Source organism: Abramis brama (genome assembly GCF_963993115.1).
Source record: "Abramis brama genome assembly, chromosome: 25".
Classification (NCBI taxonomy): Eukaryota; Metazoa; Chordata; class Actinopteri; order Cypriniformes; family Leuciscidae; genus Abramis; species Abramis brama.
Window position 1 is genome coordinate 17,274,348 of NC_139987.1, and position 23,666 is coordinate 17,298,013.

At 36.8% G+C, this 23,666-nt stretch overlaps 1 protein-coding gene across 1 annotated transcript in view; it reads right to left on the reverse strand.

Moving 5' to 3' along the window:
• The window catches only part of uvrag (UV radiation resistance associated gene), a 105,189-nt gene extending 83,717 nt beyond the window's left edge, over positions 1-21,472 (reverse strand). The window contains exons 1-6 of the mRNA XM_084105175.1: positions 21,122-21,472; positions 16,608-16,725; positions 15,897-15,931; positions 11,659-11,820; positions 9,188-9,262; positions 8,927-9,012 (exon numbers count right to left, since the gene is read on the reverse strand). Coding sequence (XP_083961301.1) covers positions 8,927-9,012; positions 9,188-9,262; positions 11,659-11,820; positions 15,897-15,931; positions 16,608-16,725; positions 21,122-21,229 — 584 coding nt within the window. The 5' untranslated portion in view covers positions 21,230-21,472. The remainder of the gene's footprint in view (positions 1-8,926; positions 9,013-9,187; positions 9,263-11,658; positions 11,821-15,896; positions 15,932-16,607; positions 16,726-21,121) is intronic.
• Positions 21,473-23,666: the final 2,194 nt, after the last annotated feature.

Below are 23,666 nucleotides of genomic sequence, written 5' to 3' on the forward strand. Positions count from 1 at the left end.
CGCTGGAACAAAAACAGAGACACATTATTGTAAACATTGTTCTCTCTTTCGTTTTGACATTCCTTCTCTCCCACATTTACCTCTCGGTGTGTTTATGTATTTACCGTTCATTGATAACCAAATAAATCTCGACTTGTGTTTGTATGCAACACAGCAGTGCAGCATTGTAAAAGCAGGCCGAAAATAAAACAGGAAATGAAAACAAAGACAGATGCTTCAGGAAAAGAACAAAGATGCGCTCTGAGAAGTTTTGACGGCCACCTTATGTCATATCCTGAAATGGCCAAGAAAGACTGGAGCATGTCAAACCCAATTACATTTTGCTGCCCAATCCTAACATTGCTTGCCGCTGGTAAATATGAAGATCTTGAACAGAACACTGAAAAATACAAACAAACATTTCTCGCTGCCCTGATTTTTCCCATTTGTCTTCTCATCTCATGATGAGTAACTGTAAATAATGACTTGTTAAAGAATTTTTGTAAACATAAATTTTGTTTTTAGCTTTTTCTTTGTCTTTACCAACGTCTCCTGGCTGTAACAGTTCTATTTTAATATTATTTATTTTTTTCATTGTTTTTATATTTGTATATAATTTATATTTCAATTAGTCGTCAAAGTGTGGGCTATATTAGCAAATATGCACATTTTGATTAAAAAAGCTTTGATTAAAAGTTAGCATGCTCTTTTATTTATATATATTTTATATTTTATCTAACAAATGATAGTTTTATTCCATTTTATAATAATATTAATTTTATATTATTTATAACCAATTAATTTTAATATTTAATTTATTTAATAATAATTTAGCTTGAGAAGCACAATGCTATTTATTAACATTTATACATCAGATAAAAAAAAATACATTTTACAAAAATTTACTTTTAAAAATCACCCGTTTCATAGAACGGCCTTCATATCATTTGACCTTTCAATTTTAAGCAACCGTTTCAATGGAACATTCCACGGATCGCTTCGTGTGTGTATGAATGTGAGTGGAAAAGACAAAGAAAGGAAATGAAATACAGTCTGTCTGGTTGGTATCTACAAAATGAAGGGATGAAAAATGTTTTCTGTCTCTTTTTATGTTTGGATAAATGCTGATAAATGCCCTTATATCAGGTGACAGCCAGTCTTCTGTTGTCTTTGCAATTCCTTCACGTCCTCTTTCCCTCCTGGAGATACGGGTCACACACACACACACACTCAGTCAAACACAACACACAACTGGCAAAGCCACAGACCTGCATGCATATCATGTGTAATTTCCCTAAAAGAACACTTACATCCAGTATAAACTAATTCTTAAATGTTACACTCAAAAAGTTGTTTCCCCAAAACGCATTCCACTCATTTCACTGGTATGATTATACCTGAAGTGTCACTGATCGATATGGATTTCACTGTAGGCTAATAATTACGCTCGCAGTACATAAATCAAAGATAATGTGTGCAGCCTGTGCAAAGGAATCAAACATACTGGGTCATGCTTATGAAAACACATCACATCTGTTAACCTGCGTCCTTCACAAAAAAAGAAACAAAAACACTTTTATTGCACAATGAACAAGTGACACGACACGGAAAAATCTAGAGTGCAAACAACCTCGAAGGGATGTGAGCCTGAACGGAAAAGAAAACAAACACGCAACTATCTACAGTGGACCCCTACCTGCTGCTCAGACCAGGAGAATGTCAACACACGCCTCCGTCTCCACACACCTCAGAACTCGCCATTGTCTCCAGTACTGAAGGGAGCAGATAAGATTGTGCACCATGGAAATATTTTGGGCGCTGACATTCCTGCCTGGTCTTTACCGAGAGACGACCAATCCTTTTGACACCTCGCCATGACATCATCTGTGCTCATTTTTGCTCAAAAACAGTTTAACGGATATCTTGGCTCAACCGGGGTAAATTTAAGTCTGTGGTTGTGAATTCTTGCGCTTTGCTTGTTGGCACTTTGGGATTACAACCAAAAGGGTACAAATTTGTGCCCATTACTCTCTTTTTTTAAAGCTTCAAATCCCATGTCCTTTTAAGATAAAACAGCCTGTGAGGGGGGAATCGGACATATTGGGTCGTGCTTACAAAAAACTCGCAGCATATTTTAAACCTGTGTCCAAATATCCTTCACAAAAAAGGTAAAAAAACACTTTTATTGCTCGGAATCAAAAGACTTCTGGCCGCTTCGGGCAACCTAGTTCAAGTTCAGCTTGTGGATCTCTACTGTACTATCCAAATTGAGTTGAAAAAATGCCGCACAAAGAACAAGTGACTAAATTTAAAAATCTACAGCACATGGTTAAATTTAGGTCTGGATTACAAACAATAGGGCACAAACTGGTGTCCATTATTCTCTTTTTTTACAACTACAAAAATACAAATCCATGTTCTTTCAAGCAAAAACACTTAGGTACTCTGCCTAATTTGATGACTTATTATTTAATGCAAAATTAACATAGCGAGAAAAGTAGCTAGTGTACAAAATAAATGTCTATATTTGTCAAGCTCAACCTTTCCACAGTTACCAAAAGTTACCGTTTAAAATATATTTTTTCATGGAAAATGCCTGTTTTCAAAAATGACACGCCATGAAGAATCACTACCATGGTGATTAATCAAACAAACAAGGCCAGCTCCTTAGTGTGAGCCAAAAAGCTTTCATTTAACCATGCATTCTGTAACAATGTCTTTTCAAAAGGAAAACGTCTTTCTGACAAATCCAGCTGTATGAGTTAGATCTGCAGCTTAGATCATGTAAGCTGCAGATCTGCTGTTTTCAGGCCTGAAAACGATCAGGCCCTCCAGCTCACAGCAAGCAGGAATTCAAGTTCGGCTGACCCTTACATCAGTGTCTCTCAGTACATTCAGCAGTCTTCTGTAGTGCTGCAATCCATAGCGAGTTAGATTATAACAGCTTTGGGACTGAGCTTCATGATGAGACTAACATAAATTTGTATCAAAACATTATAGTCATCCAACCAAACAGACGGTGAAACACATTAAGCACACATTCGACTCTACAGCGCATGCCAAAGAACTAATCACATGTGGAACCCTAAATGAAAGCAGTCTACATGAACCCAGATTAAAAGTGATGTATATAATTCTTTTGACCGTACTAAAGCATAAAAATACCATAACACCGTGTCCTAACTACACGCGACGCGACGCCGCGACGCGATAAAAGGTATCTTTTCCATGTTGATAAGAGTTTTTGTCCTAACCAGGCGCGACGGCGACACGCGACGTTTCTAATTTAGAAACGGTTTCTATTTTTCTGCGACGTCGTGCTGGAACAACAAACACAAAGTGTGGAGATGATAATCTCAGGTACTGTTTATGTGCTTTATTTAATGTTAAAAGCATGAAATGTGACTTTGAATATCATTTAGTGCTCCAGCTTTGTAGCTGTAAAAGCAACAATGGATATATTTCACCTCAGATCTTGAAATTAAACAAATGGAAACATGGACGTTAAAACTGTGAACAAACAAGTGTATTATTTGACAAAGATTGTTTTAGTAACTCAGTAGCCTATGTATTTTTTAAATGGTGCAATATTTGTGAATTTGGTTATGTAGCTACTTATCCATTTTCTTGCAAGTGCCGTCAAGATTACTCTCTTCACGTGCACTTGCCACGAGACTCTGCCCACACGCTGTTCTGATTGGCTGTGATTTTTGATTGACGTTGTGGCGTCTTACAGTCGCGTCGCGTCTAGTGTGGACAGACACACTGCCTGTCGCTGGAATTTTATCGCGTCGCGTGTAGTTAGGACGTGGTGTAATATGCTTGCAGAGATTTAGAAAATATTCTAAGTTCAAATACTTGTTACTCCGAAAAAAAAAGCGACAACTAGTTATTCTACTTTGAAATGTGCGTTCCGTGTCGGAATGCGTTTTTGTTTTGGTCTGTGCGATACCGCACGTTGCCAATTTACCCAATAGTATTTCGACACCCCAGGATAGAACTCTCTCCAATATTTTGAATTTGTACTGCAGTCATTATTTCAACCTCTAGCTGTCAATATTGCATACTGCACCTTTAAACATGACGCCTTACACTTACTAGGTTCTGAAAAAGAGCTTCAATGTGTACAGGGCTTGTAGAAGGTGATGGAGAGATGCTGATGCACTTTATCCCTTTATTAAAGCTTCTATATAAGCAGGGCTCCAATATCCCCTCATGCCTTCTCTACACTATTATTACCACAGCCTCCCACAAAGCCCTGAGAGACCAAAACACCAGCATCCATTTTCAGCCGGGCGATGCGGAGATTAAGGGCGAGTTTGTTTTTCCATAAGGCATGGCAGGCATTACCGGTCCTGAAGGTTGTTGCTTTAGGGTTTTGAGGGGCTAGCATGAACCCAGCTGTTAAAGCCGTACCCGATAATCCGGTCCAGGACTATGCCCTTCGGCGGGGGAGCGTACGACCCGTCGACCTGTTGAAAGGCGCTAAAAGCAGGAAAGGCTTATCGCCGCAGCAACCACCGGGTCACGCTCTACTCCCTGAACTTTGCCGTACAACGCCGCCACTGTTTGCTACTTGCTACTTTATTGATGGGAGAGTGAGGCGAATCGATCTTTAAAAAGAAGGAGAAATGCTTTAAAATTATTTTGAGTGAATCTTAAAGGAATAGCTCTCCCAAAATATTCCACAGAAAAAAAATACACTATGATTCTTGGGTGAAATATTAAATATTTAAAAATATAAACTAGATTTAGTCATGCTACAAAGAATACTAGTCTAGTTATGACAGTTCTTTGCACTGAAAAAGGATTTCGAAAGCAAGTGTTGATTATTCCCAGTGTGAACCAGCTGAGAGGGGTGATGGGAGATAAAAAGTTGAATTCATACGCAAGCAGGAATTTCCTCTGGTTTGCGTAAACCTCGCTGAGAACATTTCCTGTATAAGAAAATACGGGAAGGAACCAAGAACCAAAGAACCAAAGAACCAGAAGAAACAGCAAACACCTTTTCCAAAGACAAAAAGCTACTTTTGGCCCACTAACACACAATCATAAAACAAATGCAAAAGAAAACACCCCTTAACACAACTCCTGACAACTGAGACTGATTTAGATCACCGAATCACACTTTTTTCCCACGAGTGGCCCGTTATAGCATGACGGACGGGCTGCCCACCCTAGAGTAGCATAAATCGCACATGCAGAGGAAACATTTCTCTTCAGATTAATGATTCATTTTATTAGAAGACTAACTACTCTGATTTCTTGTTTTTCCTCTTTTCCTCTCTGTATTATTCCTACTTAAAGATCGTCAGGGTGAGTTAATCGCTGACAACAGCACTGTCAATCAAATCAAATGTTTCCTCAGTGCTGATAACAACAGCCGCCATCCGCCCATTCAACCCGGAACACAAGGAGTTTTTGCCAAGAGCTATACAGACTTTACACTCCAACCGTTTCTTCTCTCTTTATTTCTGTCCGTCTTAACTTACAAACAAACAGAATATCGACGGCAAAACAAATGCAAATCCAATTATAACGGAATTTTACAATGAATCAAATTACAAAACAGACAAGTTTAGTCCAATTATAGAAAGATGACTCTTATGAACTGGTTCTTTTTAATAAGACACAAGCCAGTGTAGTCCGACTTCCAAATGAATGACAGAAATGATTCTGTTCTTTTACCACACTGTGCAGTTTGTCAGTGGTATTTAATAAAATAAATGAATGAAATGTTACCATTTTTTATTTGTTTAGTATTGTTGTTTAATATACATTTAAGGCCAATGACTGGATTGCATTTATGCAGCCTCTAAAAAGACTGTAAAGTCATTAAAAAGCCTGTGTAAATGCCCTTTTCAAGAACGGTTTTAAATTCTATATCTATCTATCTATCTATCTATCTATCTATCTATCTATCTATCTATCTATATATATCTATATATATATCTATATATATATATATATATATATACATATATATATATATATATATATATATATAGATATATAGATATATAGATATAGATATATAGATATATAGATATATCTCAATCTATCTATCTTTAAAGTACTAAAAGAATTGTTAAGGTACTGGAATTGTTAAGAGGAATTGTTAAATTTGTAATTCCCATCCCTTGGAACGAAGCATTATTTTTTTTCTGCCATTGTTAATTTTCCACACAAATATCCTCAAAAAACAAAAAAAGAAAGAAGTCCATAAGAATTACAAAAAAAGCTAGAATAATGTATCCCATGCATGTTTCTGTCAGTCGGTGTGTGTATACAAATATGCGGCCTATGCATAAGATTTCGGAATTTCGACCAAGACATGGGCCCACCTCAGGCCGAAGCCAATATATTGCACAGACTCATAATCAAGACTACCAAGAGACTCACAAACACCATCGCACATAGTGAGCAGCAGCTTCCAGCTAACTCTATATCACCCCAGTACAGCACAGCTCTGAGGAACTGCCCTACATTCCACACAACTAAATATGCACATGGCCATTGAGGTGCGTATGAATGAAGGTTCGGGAAAACGAATGAATGTAATTTGATGTTGTAATAGTGCAGATGTGTTCACACCGATAAATCTGAATATGGGAAGTGTGTCAGTTATTTAACACTCTCCAAAGTGCCTCCTTTCTCTCAGGTTGTGTTACATTACAAAACACATTGGTATTAGCAGAGAGCTGTTGCCATCTAGTGCTGCAATGAAGCTACAGCAGAACATTGAGCCAACATTCAGCTTCAATGGGTTTGGAGAGGTCTGCCAATACCATGACAAGGTGGACTAATTTTTCTTCCTTAATTTCCTGCTCTCCTCATCCATCAGGTCTTTTATCCAAGGATTACGGTTATCCAAGACTGCAAAAACATCAGTCATCTTTGGCTGAAGAACGAGACGCCACCCTGCAGCAGGGGTCCAATTTGAAAGAGAAAAAAAACACAGAGCGCTATCTGGCGGACAAGGAAAGGAACTTTTCTTGATGATTGGAACTGCTTCTGGGTCTCAAAAGGGAAGATAATACAATTCTGGAAAGTAACTGAGGAACTTTACAATTGGAGCTGAACAAATGTTAAGAGCAAATGCTAGTCCTGTAGGAATGAAATTCCAATTCTTTTCCCAATAGTCAGCGATGTGTCAATACAGTCAAAGTACTGCAGATGTATTATTAATCAAAAGAAATCTTAATTTTTATTATACAGTGAGGAAAATAAGTATTTGAACACCCTGCTATTTTGCAAGTTCTCCCACTTGGAAATCATGGAGGGGTCTGAAATTGTCATCGTAGGTGCATGTCCACTGTGAGAGACATAATCTAAAAAAAAAAATCCAGAAACTATTTATTTGTATGATACAGCTGCAAATAAGTATTTGAACACCTGTCTATCAGCTAGAATTCTGACCCTCAAAGACCTGTTAGTCTGCCTTTAAAATGTCCACCTCCACTCCATTTATTATCCTAAATTAGATGCACCTGTTTGAGGTCGTTAGCTGCATAAAGACACCTGTCCACCCCATACAATCAGTAAGAATCCAACTACTAACATGGCCAAGACCAAAGAGCTGTCCAAAGACACTAGAGACAAAATTGTACACCTCCACAAGGCTGGAAAGGGCTACGGGGAAATTGCCAAGCAGCTTGGTGAAAAAAGGTCCACTGTTGGAGCAATCATTAGAAAATGGAAGAAGCTAAACATGACTGTCACTCTCCCTCGGACTGGGGCTCCATGCAAGATCTCACCTTGTGGGGTCTCAATGATCCTAAGAAAGGTGAGAAATCAGCCCAGAACTACACGGGAGGAGCTGGTCAATGACCTGAAAAGAGCTGGGACCACCGTTTCCAAGGTTACTGTTGGTAATACACTAAGACGTCATGGTTTGAAATCATGCATGGCACGGAAGGTTCCCCTGCTTAAACCAGCACATGTCAAGGCCCGTCTTAAGTTTGCCAATGACCATTTGGATGATCCAGAGGAGTCATGGGAGAAAGTCATGTGGTCAGATGAGACCAAAATAGAACTTTTTGGTCATAATTCCACTAAACGTGTTTGGAGGAAGAAGAATGATGAGTACCATCCCAAGAACACCATCCCTACTGTGAAGCATGGGGGTGGTAGCATCATGCTTTGGGGGTGTTTTTCTGCACATGGGACAGGGCGACTGCACTGTATTAAGGAGAGGATGACCGGGGCCATGTATTGCGAGATTTTGGGGAACAACCTCCTTCCCTCAGTTAGAGCATTGAAGATGGGTCGAGGCTGGGTCTTCCAACATGACAATGACCCGAAGCACACAGCCAGGATAACCAAGGAGTGGCTCTGTAAGAAGCATATCAAGGTTCTGGCGTGGCCTAGCCAGTCTCCAGACCTAAACCCAATAGAGAATCTTTGGAGGGAGCTCAAACTCCGTGTTTCTCAGCGACAGCCCAGAAACCTGACTGATCTAGAGAAGATCTGTGTGGAGGAGTGGGCCAAAATCCCTCCTGCAGTGTGTGCAAACCTGGTGAAAAACTACAGGAAACGTTTGACCTCTGTAATTGCAAACAAAGGCTACTGTACCAAATATTAACATTGATTTTCTCAGGTGTTCAAATACTTATTTGCAGCTGTATCATACAAATAAATAGTTAAAAAATCATACATTGTGATTTCTGGATTTTTTTTTTTTAGATTATGTCTCTCATAGTGGACATGCACCTACGATGACAATTTCAGACCCCTCCATGATTTCTAAGTGGGAGAACTTGCAAAATAGCAGGGTGTTCAAATACTTATTTTCCTCACTGTATATGGCAATTGGACATTCGAAATGGCCATACTCTACACTTTTGTAGGATTTTAGTATTTGATTGCATTGAATTGTGAATGTTAAAGTAAAATAAAGGTAAAAAGGCCTTTTTTCCATGATATGTTCCATTGAGTCTTCTCTCACCTCAGTAAAGAGAAAACACTGTAGGAGTTTCTGACAGAGCTCTGGTCCACCTGGAGCAAACTGTTCTTCTTCTTGTCAGAATTCTCCTGTGGGAAAGAAAACAGTCCATGAGCTTCACAAAGAGTGTCTTCTTACCATATGAAAGATTCTACAGATTGAAAAACCCAAGAGATATAAGTGAATTCGAGCTCTGATAGATGACAAGGTTTGAAGATAGCCTGGAATTTATTTTGGAACCCATTCCCAGAGTTTGAACAATACCTTCTGATCAAACTCAGCTGCATAGTAGCCATCGTTCAGTCCAAAGATGATCTCATTCGGATTTCTGGAGCGAATCTGAAAAAAAAGAGAAGGAGAGAAAAGAGAAATGTTAAAGGATTTTTGGGATGTGATATGAACCTGAAGAAGAATTTACATAATATATATATATATATATATATATATATATATATATATATATATATATATATATATATATAATATATAATATATATATATATATATATATATATATATTAATTTAATTGTATATAAAATATGTATATAATAATTATAATTTGTAAAAATAGGACTCAATGTACAGCCTTATATGAAGGAATTTTCCATATTGATTTTTCACAGGTGTTTTACCCATATTTTGAATTATGCATTGCGTTGTGTTTTAGGGTTTAAGAAAATATGTCCGTAAATTTTTCTGCAGAAAATACCTTTTCCAAAAAATACCAGTTTTTCTACTGCTATTTTTCTTTACAGTGAAATATAATAATAAATATTATAATTATTATTGCTACTACAATTACTCAACATGAACTTAATGTAAAAGTGATTTTATACAAGAATTCATTACTCAAGAATTCGAAACATATTTAAAGTGTCCCTATTATGGATTTTTGAAAATGACCTTTCATGTAGTGTGTAACAGCTCTAAGTGAATGAAAACATCCTGCAATGTTTTAAATCTAAAAGTGCACCGTATATAAAGTTATTGTCTTTCAAAAGTAAGAGTCGACTCTGAGTCAATGAAATGAATCGTTTTTCAAACGAGTCATAAGCCGATTCGTTGTGACGTCAAGACGAAACATTGGCATATTGCCCGCCTACTTATTGCGTGTGCAGACACCAGGGAAAACTTGAACCCTCAAACACTGCAGCTGATTCCTGTGGGTTGGGGAACGATTAATCGTGATTAATCGCATCCATAATAAAAGTTTGTGTGTGTACTGTGTATAGTTATTTAGTCTATATAAATACACACATACTATATGTATGTGTATATTTAAGAAAAATGTGGTATTTATATATAAAATATTCATATATAATATAAATTATGTATAAATATATCTACAGTATATACATGCAAATTTTTCTTAAATATACACATACATATGTGTGTATTTATATATACAAAATAATTATACGCAGTACACACACATATATTATGTAAACACAAACTTTTATTTCGGATGCGATTAATCGCAATTAATCGTTGCCCAACCCTCTCTACAATGTGAAGGTAAAGCCAGTTTTTTTCACTGCCCAAGGACGAGCATGTGAAGAATCAGTGGTTAAAATTCATCTTTACCACGATATCTCAACAGTATAATCCTAAACTTTTGCTGTGATCCCTTTATTTTACTGACGACTGCTTCTCAAATCTCGGAGTTCAATGCAGGATTCGCAAACCGCTTGCTCTTGAAAGATGGTGTTCAAAATACTTACTTTTGAGTTTTATATTGTGTTGGTCTCCTGCTAACTCACGTTATCACTGTCTTACTGAAATACTTCTGCTAATCAGTTGTGGGCCACTATTACCTATAGCTGTGTTTATTAATGCAGATTGTCTGTCGTTCTCGCTACTTTGAGGAAACATTAAGCATGGAGCAAGATTTGTTTTACCACCGTTTATGTTACATCAGTCATTCACGCTAGAGCTCGACTAATGTATGCACTGTTATTGATACAGTTTCCATATGTTCACTGCAATAAATTAGAAAAATACTCGATAAATAAATAAGTACAAGTAAAATAATCGGTTTATTGATGGACATGCACTTGTTAATGCTGATGGTGAGGAACTGCAACAGTCGCAACATCTCATAATGTGCCTCAAACTGAGTAGTGTATCCCTGAGAAACGTCCTGCTCGAGTTGTCCTTGCAATGGAGGTTCAGGTTGTATAAGTAGTTCTTCCAGTGTTTCATCATCGGACTCGCGCTAGGATTGATATGGTAAAAATCGACGTCATTGTTCGTTACGGTCTTTAGTTTACGGTGAAGGAAGCCTCAGGACAAGCAGAGCTAATGTTGTTATGGCAATGGGCATTTTGCTTTCTGACGCGCGCTGCACACGGCAGACCAATCACAATGGACTGAGCTGTCTGGCCAATCAGAGCAGAGTAGCTCACGGAAAGGAGGGATTTAGAGAGACTGATTCATCTGAGGAGTCGTTAGAGAATCATTGAAAATGTGGTGACATGCAAAAGTATATTATGAGAAAATGAAACCGTTTTTTGAGCTTTGATGCATGTAAACCCTGTTGTAGGAGACTCCAAAACAACATTAGGAAACTTTAAAATAGCATAATAGGGGCACTTTAAAAAAAAATTCCCTCATGAAAGTTAAATAAAATCTTAGAACAAAACACTTCAGGAAACTAGATGGTTAGATAAATGGATGGTAACTAAAAGGAAAGCAAGAGAGGTAAGTTTGAATATATATATATTTGACTACTCACCTGTTGTCCTGTGTATCTGAGCCCATCTAGGTTGACCTTCCACTCAATAAGCAGTTGGTATTGTTCTTCCCTTCCACCCCATATTCTCACCACAAAACATGACACAGACATGTCCAAGAGGTCCGGCAGCATGGCAAAATCTAAGCTCCGCCATGTCGGGTTCTGAAAAATATACAAGCAAAAAATTTGCAGGAGCAGGGTTTATAGCCAGTTGCTTTAAGTGCATTTATTTTTACAATTTTTGTAGCCAATCAGACATATTTGTTAAGCGTGTGAACGCAATGGCCAGTCAGATATGTTTAATTAGACAGAATCTGCTCAACACTGCTCAAAACGCGAATCCTTCCATTATAACCAACAAAGATGTCAATAAAAGATTCATTGCAGAGTGCAACTTTGTGTACCTCACGTTGTAATGTAAATAAAGTGCGTGCGTGCGTGCGTGCGTGCGGATGGCCGTGTTAATTTTTGATCCTGCAGGGTACTTTGTGAGTAACATCTCTGCTAGCAGATCTTGCCTGGGCATTAATAAACTAATACAGCCAAAAATGCAGCCAATATATGATCCAATAGACCAGCAATTAAGGCATTTAGACATGTCGATTTTATTAATAATGCATAAGTGTGGCCTAATAGCACAGTCAATGACGCAGCACGCCAAGCTTTCAAAGACTAACAGCAGAAACAGATTTGCAAAACTGTCCCGTCATACAGTCTGGAGGCTAAAGAGGGTCTTTCTCCAAGAGGACGTGCAGCTGACAAAACTGCCATCGCAGTGACTAGGTCAGCAGAAATAAATACAAAACACTGAAAACATGATTCAACATGACCACCAGAGGGGCTGAAATGAAGGCATGATTACATGTAAGACCGGAAGGATGTAGAGGAAGGCCAGAAAGGAAGGGAAATGAAGAAACAAAAAAGGAGGCAGAGAGGGGCATGAAGGTTAGAGGTTAAAGAAGAAAAGATTTTGTGTGTCTGACAAAACAGTACCAGTTACATTTGAGCTCATTAAAATAGTCTTTGCAGAATCTGTAAGATTTTTAGCATGTTTGAAGACACATATACATATTACACATGCACATATATATTCATATATATATGGATGGATGATATTCATTAATTCACAAAAGATGGCCCGGTTTCACAGACAGGGCTTAGCTTAAGCAAGGACTAGGCCAGTTAAATTAGGATATTTAAGCAGCTTTTATCAAAAAATGCCTTCCACACAAAAACATTACTGGTGTGCATCCTGAGACAAAACAATGGTACTGACATTTTTTAAGATATGTCATTGCAAGTTATTTTCAGGTAAAATAGCTCAAACATGTATTTTAGTCTGGGAATAGGCTTAAGCTTTGTCTGTGAAACCGTGTGTGTGTGTGTGTGTGTGTACTCTGTATATAGACTTTGTTTGTATAAATAAGTACCGTATATAATATATATACCGTATAGAAATACTTTTAGACTAAATCAATATGGCAATATATAGTAATAAAAGCTAGGGCTGAACGATTAATTGCATTTGCGATAATATCACGATATGATGAAATGCGATTACAGTCTGGTCACGTGATTGTCATTGTCACTGCTTGTAATATTTTTTCCCCCTCTTTATTATTTGTTTTGAAGCTATATTTGTTAAAATTATTAACATGTAATTGTATTCATTTAGTTTTTTAATGTGTAATTATTATAAGTAGGCCTACTTATAATTATGTAATTAAATATTTTAAGTTTTATTAATAAGATCAATTAAAGAAAAAAATTAGATCGGCTCATGAGGTGCCTAAAGATTCCCTTCCCTATTTTACAATGATTTATTGCTTGTTTTTGTTGAATAATAGAAAAGATAAAGAGCTTAAAAAATAATCGCATATTAAATCGCAATCGCAATATTGGTAAAACTAAATCGCAATTAGATTATTTTCCAGAATCGTTCAGCCCTAATAAAAGCAATATCTAACTACATATTTTTTCTAAAACGTTTCAATGCATAAAAAGTGCCGCATGGACACTTCACATTTGAGTGATGATGACGCTGTGAATCAGAGCTCTGAATCAATTCATCACGGTCAAAGATATGACATTGAGGACAAGCAGAGAAATTAAACAAAATTACAGACCACTCTCCATTATATTACACTTACATGATCATCGTTTTGTAAATTTAATAATAAACAACTGCATTCAATACAGCTCTGCCTACTCCATAAATAGAGAGAAAAGCACACCCAGAATAACACAAAAACAGCCCTCCAGCTATAAACTTGTCTTTGAGGGTGTCATCTCATGTGAAAACACTTTAGTAATAGCCTACAATATTTCATATCATCACTATTATCATCAAAACGTCCATTACAGTCAGAGTAACGGAAAAGAACAGAGCCTTTAATCGTGTCTGTATAAATCACATTACTGACGATCATTTGCTTTTGGGTGTTGTGTTATTATTCTCTTCTTATTTTAGCAGTTGCCATGCGTCAATGTTTTTCAACAGAATTACAGGCTCGGACGGAGTGACCACACAGTCATTAAACCGCTTTCCAGTCGTCAATGAAGGAAGCCACATCCGTTCCAGTGGCTCGGAGGCCTTCTTGGCGAACTAAAATAAGGAATTGTTTCAAAAGTAAAAGGTTGCCGGTGTGACCCCAAAAAGAGTCCATTTAGCAAACCTGTTTTATATCAGTAAATGACGCAGTGCTGCTGGGAGCTGTAGCAATGCCTTTTTGTGTAGATTTGCCATATGTGTAAAGATGAAGTCCTGAATCTTTTGATTTTGAGGACATTGCCTTTTTACATACACTGCCAGGACTGCTCTAGGTCAGTCTTCTTTTAGCATGATTACAACTCTTATTATGACTAAATATGATGGCACCTGCTGTTGATGTCTGCAATAAAATGAATAGGTGAAGTGTGTAATTTCTGCACTACCAGCACCAAAAAATGACTATTTTCAAACAGGTTTCCCCATTTACCTCCCCATCTGGCATTGATTGGTCAAACGGATAGTTCCACGCCCAAACTCGCAACATTGGTTGAGCCACTGCTGCTGTTGTCGGACAGATTGTTAGCAACCAATATTCCCTCTAAGCTGCACACGTGCTGAATCTGATATATTAAATCACTTCAAATACTTCAATTCGTTTTTATATTATTTTATATTATATTAGGTCTATATTTTATTATATTATAAGCCTAATAAAGAATTTATCTCACAAGGGTATTGTTTAGGGCTCCTTGCTATTAAAAAGTTTGAAACCCCATGCTAAAAAAAAATATTGGAAATTCATAAGCAATAAACAATCATTTAATTTTTATGGTTTAATGCTGCCTGTAGCCAGTAATTGACTGTGCAAAAACACATGGTTACCAAACCATGTCAGTGTAACAGCTTAATTTTTTTCATATATTATTTTAAAGAATTGAACTGTCCTGCAGAAGATTTTGTAAATGATTTTTTATAGAATTTCTTGGTAAAGACCGGTACAGTAAACAGCACTGTAAAACAAAAAATTCTCAGGTAACCTAAAATGTGCTTCATTTAGTGACTTCTTAATTAACTGCTTGTTTTCAAAAATATTATTTAATACCAATAAGTTACATCAAAGGTCAAGTAAAATAGAAATGGCACATTCAAGTTAAAAGTTACAACTGCATGTTGAAACCATTGTGTTTCTACGTACGCTGTACAGGTCAGGTATGAAGAATGTTTTTGCTCAGGTGGCGAAAAATGTCCTCCCAATAGAGAAAAGTTTAGCTCAGCAAGAAAACAAATTAGAGGGAACATTATTTGTAACCACAAAGCCATAATCTTCAAAGTTCTTTGTTTGTATTTTAGCATAAAATAATTACATACCTCATCTTTAAGATCCAATTAATTCTTTAATCAATTCGCAGTAAAATGTACTATGGTAACCAAAATTTCTGCCAAAGGCAACCACAAATATTAATAAATAAGATAAAATGACAAAATAAATATGACAGAAAGTGTCTTAAACTGTTCAAAGATCCCATATTTATTATGGTTTTATATAGACATTAAGGACATTGGTGAATCAACTAAAAGACATTCACTTTTATTATCCTACAGTAGAAGAACATATGATATGCGACGCTATAACATGTTATGCTACACCATGCTACTAAGCTTTGATATGTTGTGCGCCGTCTACCATTTCACAAATTTGAAATATTAAATCGCATGACCAAACACCAATGAAAACAAAAGCACTCACCAATGAGTCTCGGATGACTTCACTCTTATAAAAATCTGGAAAAGGAAAAGAAGCAAGTTAGAAGTCATCCAAAAGCTTTTAAATCCAGAGTGACTTACACACTAAAACTCAATGGTTTTTTGTAAGATTTTTTTTTTTTAAAGAAATTAATATGTTTATTCAGCAAGGACACATTAATTTGATCAAAAGTGACAGTAAAGACACTTGTAATGCTACAAAAGATTTCTATTTCAAATAAATGCTAAAAAATAAATTCCACAAAAACTACAACCAGCCCAGCTCTTTTACTACATTACTATCCATAAGGGAAGGGAAAGGGTATATTGTGCCATTCATTTTAAAAGAGTTGCAATTCTCATTAGTTAAAAGCTGCTTTGCATAACTGTTGGCTTTTAATTTCCAACTGCAAAATACACAGAAATAACCAAGTACACAAACTGTGGGTTGATGTCCCCGAACATGTGAAGTGTAAACACTAAGTTGCTATCAAAACATTGTACTATTTATATTAGCAGTCCGATCAGCCCGACAACAGCTCAACCAATAGCGTGACTTTAGTGGTGGGGCCGTTTGGAAAAAAAATTGAAAACAGTCACTTTCTGCAATTTTGTTTGGTGTCACATATGACAAAGAAATTATGCACTGCAGCTTTAAGTACTAAATTAAGCAAACAGTCAGAGAGTACCAGCAAGCTCAGCTAGCATCAGTCACCTCGTGATATCCGTTCTTCCTGGCAGAGGTGAAGGCTGAAGTAAGTGTCAAGCAGAGGAGAGCCATTCTTGTTCACAATGTTACGGGCTGCTATGCTCCGCAAGTGACGTAAACGCCTCTGTTGGGACAAAGAGAGAAAGACATTTAGTGAGAAAGACAATCACATTTTTTTAAAGATGCCTTTCAAATATACTTTACTACTTTCACAAGCTGTACATCAATGCGTACTCATCGGGAACACACTTTCATGTAATCAAACAGTAAAGATTTAATCTTTCAAAGTAATGCGTGTACAATGGTTTTTTGAGAGAGCCATTTAAGCGGCAATTGGGAATACATCATGACATATCTCAGATATTTCTCACGATTTTTTCTGACTAGGTGATGTCATCTTGAACGCACTAAACTCCGAATGTTTTGCAGTTCTCCATTTTCCATCACAAGCAACTGACAGTGAACAGGACCAGACCAACACACAGGCACAAAACATCATTGTGAGTCTCACGTCACGTCACTTTAAATCCAAGTCCCCCACCCTGACCGAAACATGGCATCACTGCTGCACATTGGGCACAATTCCACTGTTTTGAAGGAGCCAAGGGGGAAAAAAGGAGTCGGCATGGAAAGGTTTACCATATAAGAGTTTTGGTTAAAAAGAAGATAACAAGAAAGGCCTACGATATGATTGCAGAAGGGATGTTGCCTGAACAACTAGTCCACTAATTCTTACAGTACCCCTGTGGTGTAAATCAAGCTTTTAATGTTGTTTATATGTCTATGTGGTGCTTTTAATGTGCTTTAAGATAAACCATGTACAAATTCATAAGTCAACACCATTGCTGAGTATTTTCTCCTTAAAACTGCAGTGAACCAACGACAGTCTCAAAAACGCAGTTTGAAATCGCTGGTGTTTCTGACTTCACAAACTACCTTGTAACCAATCACGTCAATGATCATCAACGAGTGGATCTCTGAGCTGGTGCGAGTGAGTGGAGGAGGGGCTAATTTGCATATTCATAGAACCACGTATACTAAATGAGACACGGGTGTAGAGTTACATTCAAGCTATTTTAAGGCATGAATAATTTTTTTTTCCAAGGAACAAACTTTTAAATATGAGTTTTAAAGGGATGGTTCGGAGTAAAATCAACCTAGGGTCCTTTGCACCATGACCTCGAGCCAAACCCCCCCCCCCCCCCCAGAAGCTTTTTTTCCCTTGGTCGAACATTATTAAAGTTAGAGCTTATTTAGAGATATCAGCCGAATGGCTTAGTGCAGGCGCTAATGGATCTAAGGATGTATCCCGTAAATTACCCCACTAATAATGCCCGGAATGGTACCAAACTTCTACAGTAGTATAAATAGGTTCTATACTCATAAAACGAGGCATTGGAAAGTTTGTAAGTACATCAGGAGTTTATTTAAATAACACTTGCCCGATGGCTAATAATATCTAATAATTTATGAGACAGAACTGTTAAACAGAGATGGTAAACTAATGAAGACAGAGAATGGGAACTGGACACTTAGGCACTGGCGCTTCAAAATAAACATTCTAATTCCAAAACATCGTCCAAACAGAAAAATGTATAAGCTGAAAAACATTGGCAGATATTGGCAATATATTGGTCAACCACTAGGTACATGAAAAAACACAGCATTATTCTTTATATTTTAGAAAGGGATAATCATCATAATTGCGATTCTGTAACACAATAATTAAATAGCCTACCTCTACTAAAAGAACAAAAAAAATAACAGATACGTCAAGCTTGTGATCCTAATCTACACAAAATGAGATGGAGAGAAAGTCCAGTACCATTCACAAGGGCCAGATTTAAGGCGCAGGGCCACAGCCGTTTCAATGAAACACTTAATCTGAGAGTTCAGCTCACTAAAGTCTTCACCTGACCAGCTTTCATCACAACCAGCCAGAAAGAATTTCCAGTGCCGACCGTGAGGCATTAAATACTAAATCTAAGTCATGGGATGCCCCACAGGATTATTGACGCTACAGGAACAACACCACACTTTGTTCAGTTTTTCCCCCATTTCTGTCTTGTTTCAGACAACAAAACACTGAGGAATATCCAGGGTTATTTTGTCCCATACTATGAAACGCAGAGGTTGAATGGTAAATTTTAGTAGGTTAACAGGCTACTTAATTAGCGCAGGAACAGACAAGCTAGCGTACGATCAGCTTTCCCTTATTAGGCAGTTTGTACTTTGCAGCTGTTTCAAACAGCTAAAATGAAACGGAAACATCAAGCATGACTTCATTCTGAATTTGGTAAATCATATCACATTGAACAAAAAAATGCTCTTCTGCCGGAAACCAAATGAATGGTGTTCAAGGGTGTGAACGAGGTTATCTGTAGTCCATAACTGGACTGAAGAGTGTCACAAGTGACTGTGTAACTGCCAAAGAAATTGGTGTCATAACAACCATTTCCAGTAAAATAAACCTCAGACAGGTGTGACAAGCTCTAACAACCCACATCATGTGATAGGGACTTCACATTTGGTTTCACATTTCAGTGTTTCTGATAACAGTCATGCCATTTTTAACAAAAGCAGAACTGAGGCCAGTTGCACGAAGCCGATTTCAGTTGTTACCCAGGTACATTTGAGATTAGTTTGAGCAAACTCTGGTCTTCAGAGTTAATCACAAACTCTGGATCAAACCTGAGTTGACAGAGGGCGTTTATATTGAGCGTTGTGAGCCTGATGAACCTGATCTAAACCAGGTTTGATTTGTATGGTTTTGTCTATCTCTAAACCTACTCTGAAACTCAAGAGTTTGTTCAGCTTCATGCAACAGGCCACCGGAGATCACCATCATAATAAAGACCTTGGCATTTAAAGGTGCAATAGGTGATCTGGGAAATGCTAACTTTAGCCTGCTAGCATTGAAAGCATATGAACCCACCCTCCCTGCAAATCGCCGTCCAAAGCCACGCCTCCTCCTTAACACGCGCACAGACCAAAAGAGAGACGACCAGAGACGACGTTATTGGATTACATCATGAGTCATTCACTGGCGAGAAAACTTTACAGTATTTACAGTGAGTAACCGTACTACAATAATGAACGTAAACAACTATTTGCCTGCCATTCTTGCTTGGTCTACATGCAAGTTGTTGCATGTTTGGTGCATGTTGTGTTTGAGCCATATCACAATTTCGGTTTAATTTTAATTAATCATACAACTCTGCATGAAGCCCTCAAAACATACAGTGATTACGAGCATCCTTCTATACCTGCATTTGACAGCATCAATATTACTGGTATATATTGCAGCAGGACATGGGAATATACTAATGGCAATATTAGATTTAGAATATTCACATTGCCATTAGTATATTTTCATGTGCTGCAGTTTATACCAGTACATATTTATGTCTATAAAAAAAGTAACTTAAATTTAAATATTTAATATGTTGTATTATATTATATAGCAAAGATTCAGAGTGAGTTCTTCCTGCAAGAAACCGCTCTTTACTTAAAGCCAAGCTAAAACATAACTCCAGCCCCATGTTTGCAGCATTAAGTAATGCAACATTTCTCTGCACAGAATGCCAAGTCATCAACAGACACTGCTTAACAGGAAACCCTGCGATCCCCAAAACACTTCACGGGAAACAGTGATGTGATTAAACAGACGATTGCTGCAGGCCATGACTATCATTCCACAAAACTGAAGTCTATACTCTCAGTTAGGACAGATTCAGGGCATGTATGTGTATTGTGCAACATTGCACCATTGCAATTGTTACAACACACACACACACAATCACAACTACTCTCTAACAGCAATCTCAAGCATTACATCAACAATTTTCAAATCCTTAATTGCAAAGACTTTTTAATAAAAAGGTATGTTAATATAAACAAAACAAAAAATACATACTATCATCATAAATATAACTTTTTTTTTTTTTATAAACCATTAAAATGTCAATAATAGACTGTAACATGAAACCAAATGAACCAAACATTGATAACAAGGGTTTTTCTTTGTAGAGCCCCCAAACAATGTGTGCCAATGTGTAAACATGACATCATTTATAGTCATTTAAGTCAGTGCTGTCAAGCTGCAAAGCAATTGAGATAAGCACAGCTCACTCCATAAGACAGCACCACCACTGCCTTCCTAGCCAGTTTCAAAGTCTTTTAAGCATGAATAATAAATGTTAGGACGCTGTCTGGTCTATTTTGTGTATGTGTTTTGAGTTTGGAGACCCACAGTGACAAGACTACACTACACTGTGAAACCGCTCTGGATATATTTCTGGCATGAACAAGCCAGCGCTCTATTATTAACACAGTCTTATTAGTTGCTTCCGAAATGTCCATTTCAAACCCCACTGCATTCATAAATGTGGACCAGAGCTTGACTGGACATGGAGGCCCAGTGTTTATGATCATCCGGTGACATGTGACACATGCACAAGAAGATCCGCTAGGTATTCGCGCGCACATATGGAACATAAGGCTGGAAGCTGCAGGTGTACCTGTTGTGATGTGAGCTCCACATGCAGGACTCTGGAGGACGCTGCTCCGGGGTTGCTGTTGACAGCTCCAGCGGACACTGCGAGATCCCGACCGGCGATTGAGTTCATCCTTCTACGCTACCATAGGCGATAGCCTCATTCAGCCGTACAACTCAGCCCCATCGGCGAGAAACTCCCGGTACGAAGGTGTCAGATTCTGAGCTTTCTTCAAAAACGTGCAGATTTGTATTATAATGTACATTAAGCACACTAAACGCAGCTACTAGCGTCCCCACAGCGGCATAAACAAAGTAAGTCTTGCCTAGGAAGCCATTACCGCGACCTTGATCGGCAAACCCTCGCTTCGTGCCTATTTGCTGAGGAAGCTGTCACTAAAACAGAAACTTGGTGACGTAAATGGGTATTCTACGTTGATTGGTGTAGAGCTTGTCAATCAAATGGAAAAGGGCGGGAGGAGGCCTTTAGAAACTCATGCTGTGCTCTAGTTCGTACAAAAATGAGGAAGCGAGGGGTAACGTGATCAGGACCGCTGAATGAAGACCGTTTATTCTCCCGTTAATGCAATATCTGGGTGAGCATTGCATTGATACGAGCATAAAATAATGTGCAATAAACGAGCCTGTTCCACGTACTTATAAAACGAAAAAAGTGTAGTGCGCTGAACAAAGAGATTTTTATTTTTCTAAATTACTACAAATTAGTGAATCGATATATAACTTTTATTAATAATCAATATATAACTTTAATTAGTATTTGTATTATTATTATCATTAGTATTAGTATTAGTATTATATGAAGTAGAAGTGTCCATGAAGCACATGGGGGCGCCATTGCCCAACTTAACTAATAATAAGCCAAATTGTAAACTTTTCCTTCCTCCTTAAAAAATACATTTGATATGAAAATAAAATGAATCATTGTCCATAATGATTAAATAAATGTAAATTACTGATACAATTATTTTAAAGGATTTTGGGGATAAAATTGACCTAGTTAATGTCTGTTCATTTTAAAAGAATCTTTCATTTTATTTTATTTTTATTTTTTATTGCAACCAAATTTTAGAAGAACATTGCATGTTAACATATATAAAGTCCTTACAGACTAAATTATGAATCATGCATAGGCCTACTCAATACACCAGAAAGAACTAAACTAAAAGCAAAAAAAAGAGAAAAGCAAAATAAATAAATTAGATATATGGGGTAAAACAATACCATAATGGTTAAACATAAAATATGGCCTCAGTTTATTACATTTGTGAAATCAATATTTTAACATAAAAAGTAAACAATTAGTGACCTAGATAAATAATTCAAAATCTTTCATTCATGGCTATGTGCCCCACCTCACTATAAGCCAATCAAATAAGAAGTCCCAAGCAGTTACACTTTTGTGCCCTACAAAGGTTTTTTTTTAACACTAGTGTAGAAAATTTATATATATATATATATATATATATATATATATATATATATATATATATATATATATATATATATATATATATATATATATATATATATTAATATATATAAATATTAATATATATTAATATATATAAATATTAATATATCTTGAGACTTTACATGCTGTAAACATACTATAATGTACCTTAAACATATGCTGGGGTTTTCTGTGAATGTGAATTACAATGTGTTATTTGGTTTATTAAATGCATATTTGAATTTTTACAAAGGTAAAACAAACATTTATTATGTTTAATTTGTGAAGAGAATAGTGATTTGGTCATAAAGCCTTATTGATTAATTTAAAGAACAATCTTACATGACCCATGGACTTTGGACTAATAATCTGGAACTGTTGCATAAATCTCCGATTTAAAAAAAAAAAAAAAAAAAAAACAAGGCTGGGTTTTGAAACAGGAATAAGAGAACATTTGCTGTTATGTGTCATTCAAAGACAGTGTTGTAGCTCAAAACAAGACAGCACACGGTACTTTTCCATAAACGTTTATTCTGAAAATATACAAAAGTTTAATTCAAAGAATCAGGATTTCATGGACATAAATGAAGGCTGATATCAGAGATGAAAACTGCATATTCACAACTTAAAAGGCGATAAGTCACGATCCTTGGTTAAATGTCAGCATGTATTGCTTATCCACCAATCAAGAGCTGCAGGTCCCCGGAATCCAATAAAAAATGTATTCTCTCAAATATGATTGCACACATGTACATACATCTTGGCACTTGAATTCAGGTTAATTGATGTTCAAAAAAAGGCTTGTTTGATTTGGCATGTTGATGTCATGTAAGGATTTATGGTGAAAACTGATCTTATTTCAAGGCTGCAAACTCAGTAGGTAAACGATTTGCTTGAGCTTAACAAAGCATGTATGTGCAACTTACTGTATATATGCAAAATTAATACTTCTGTGGTAAATTATCAATAGTGTTACAGAAAAATGACCAGCATTCATTAGTATTCTGATAATACTGTACCATCACACATTTACAGGTATTCATTATCATCTTCACCTTCTAGACTTCACTTTAACCTCCTCTTTAACCTTCGAGCTATG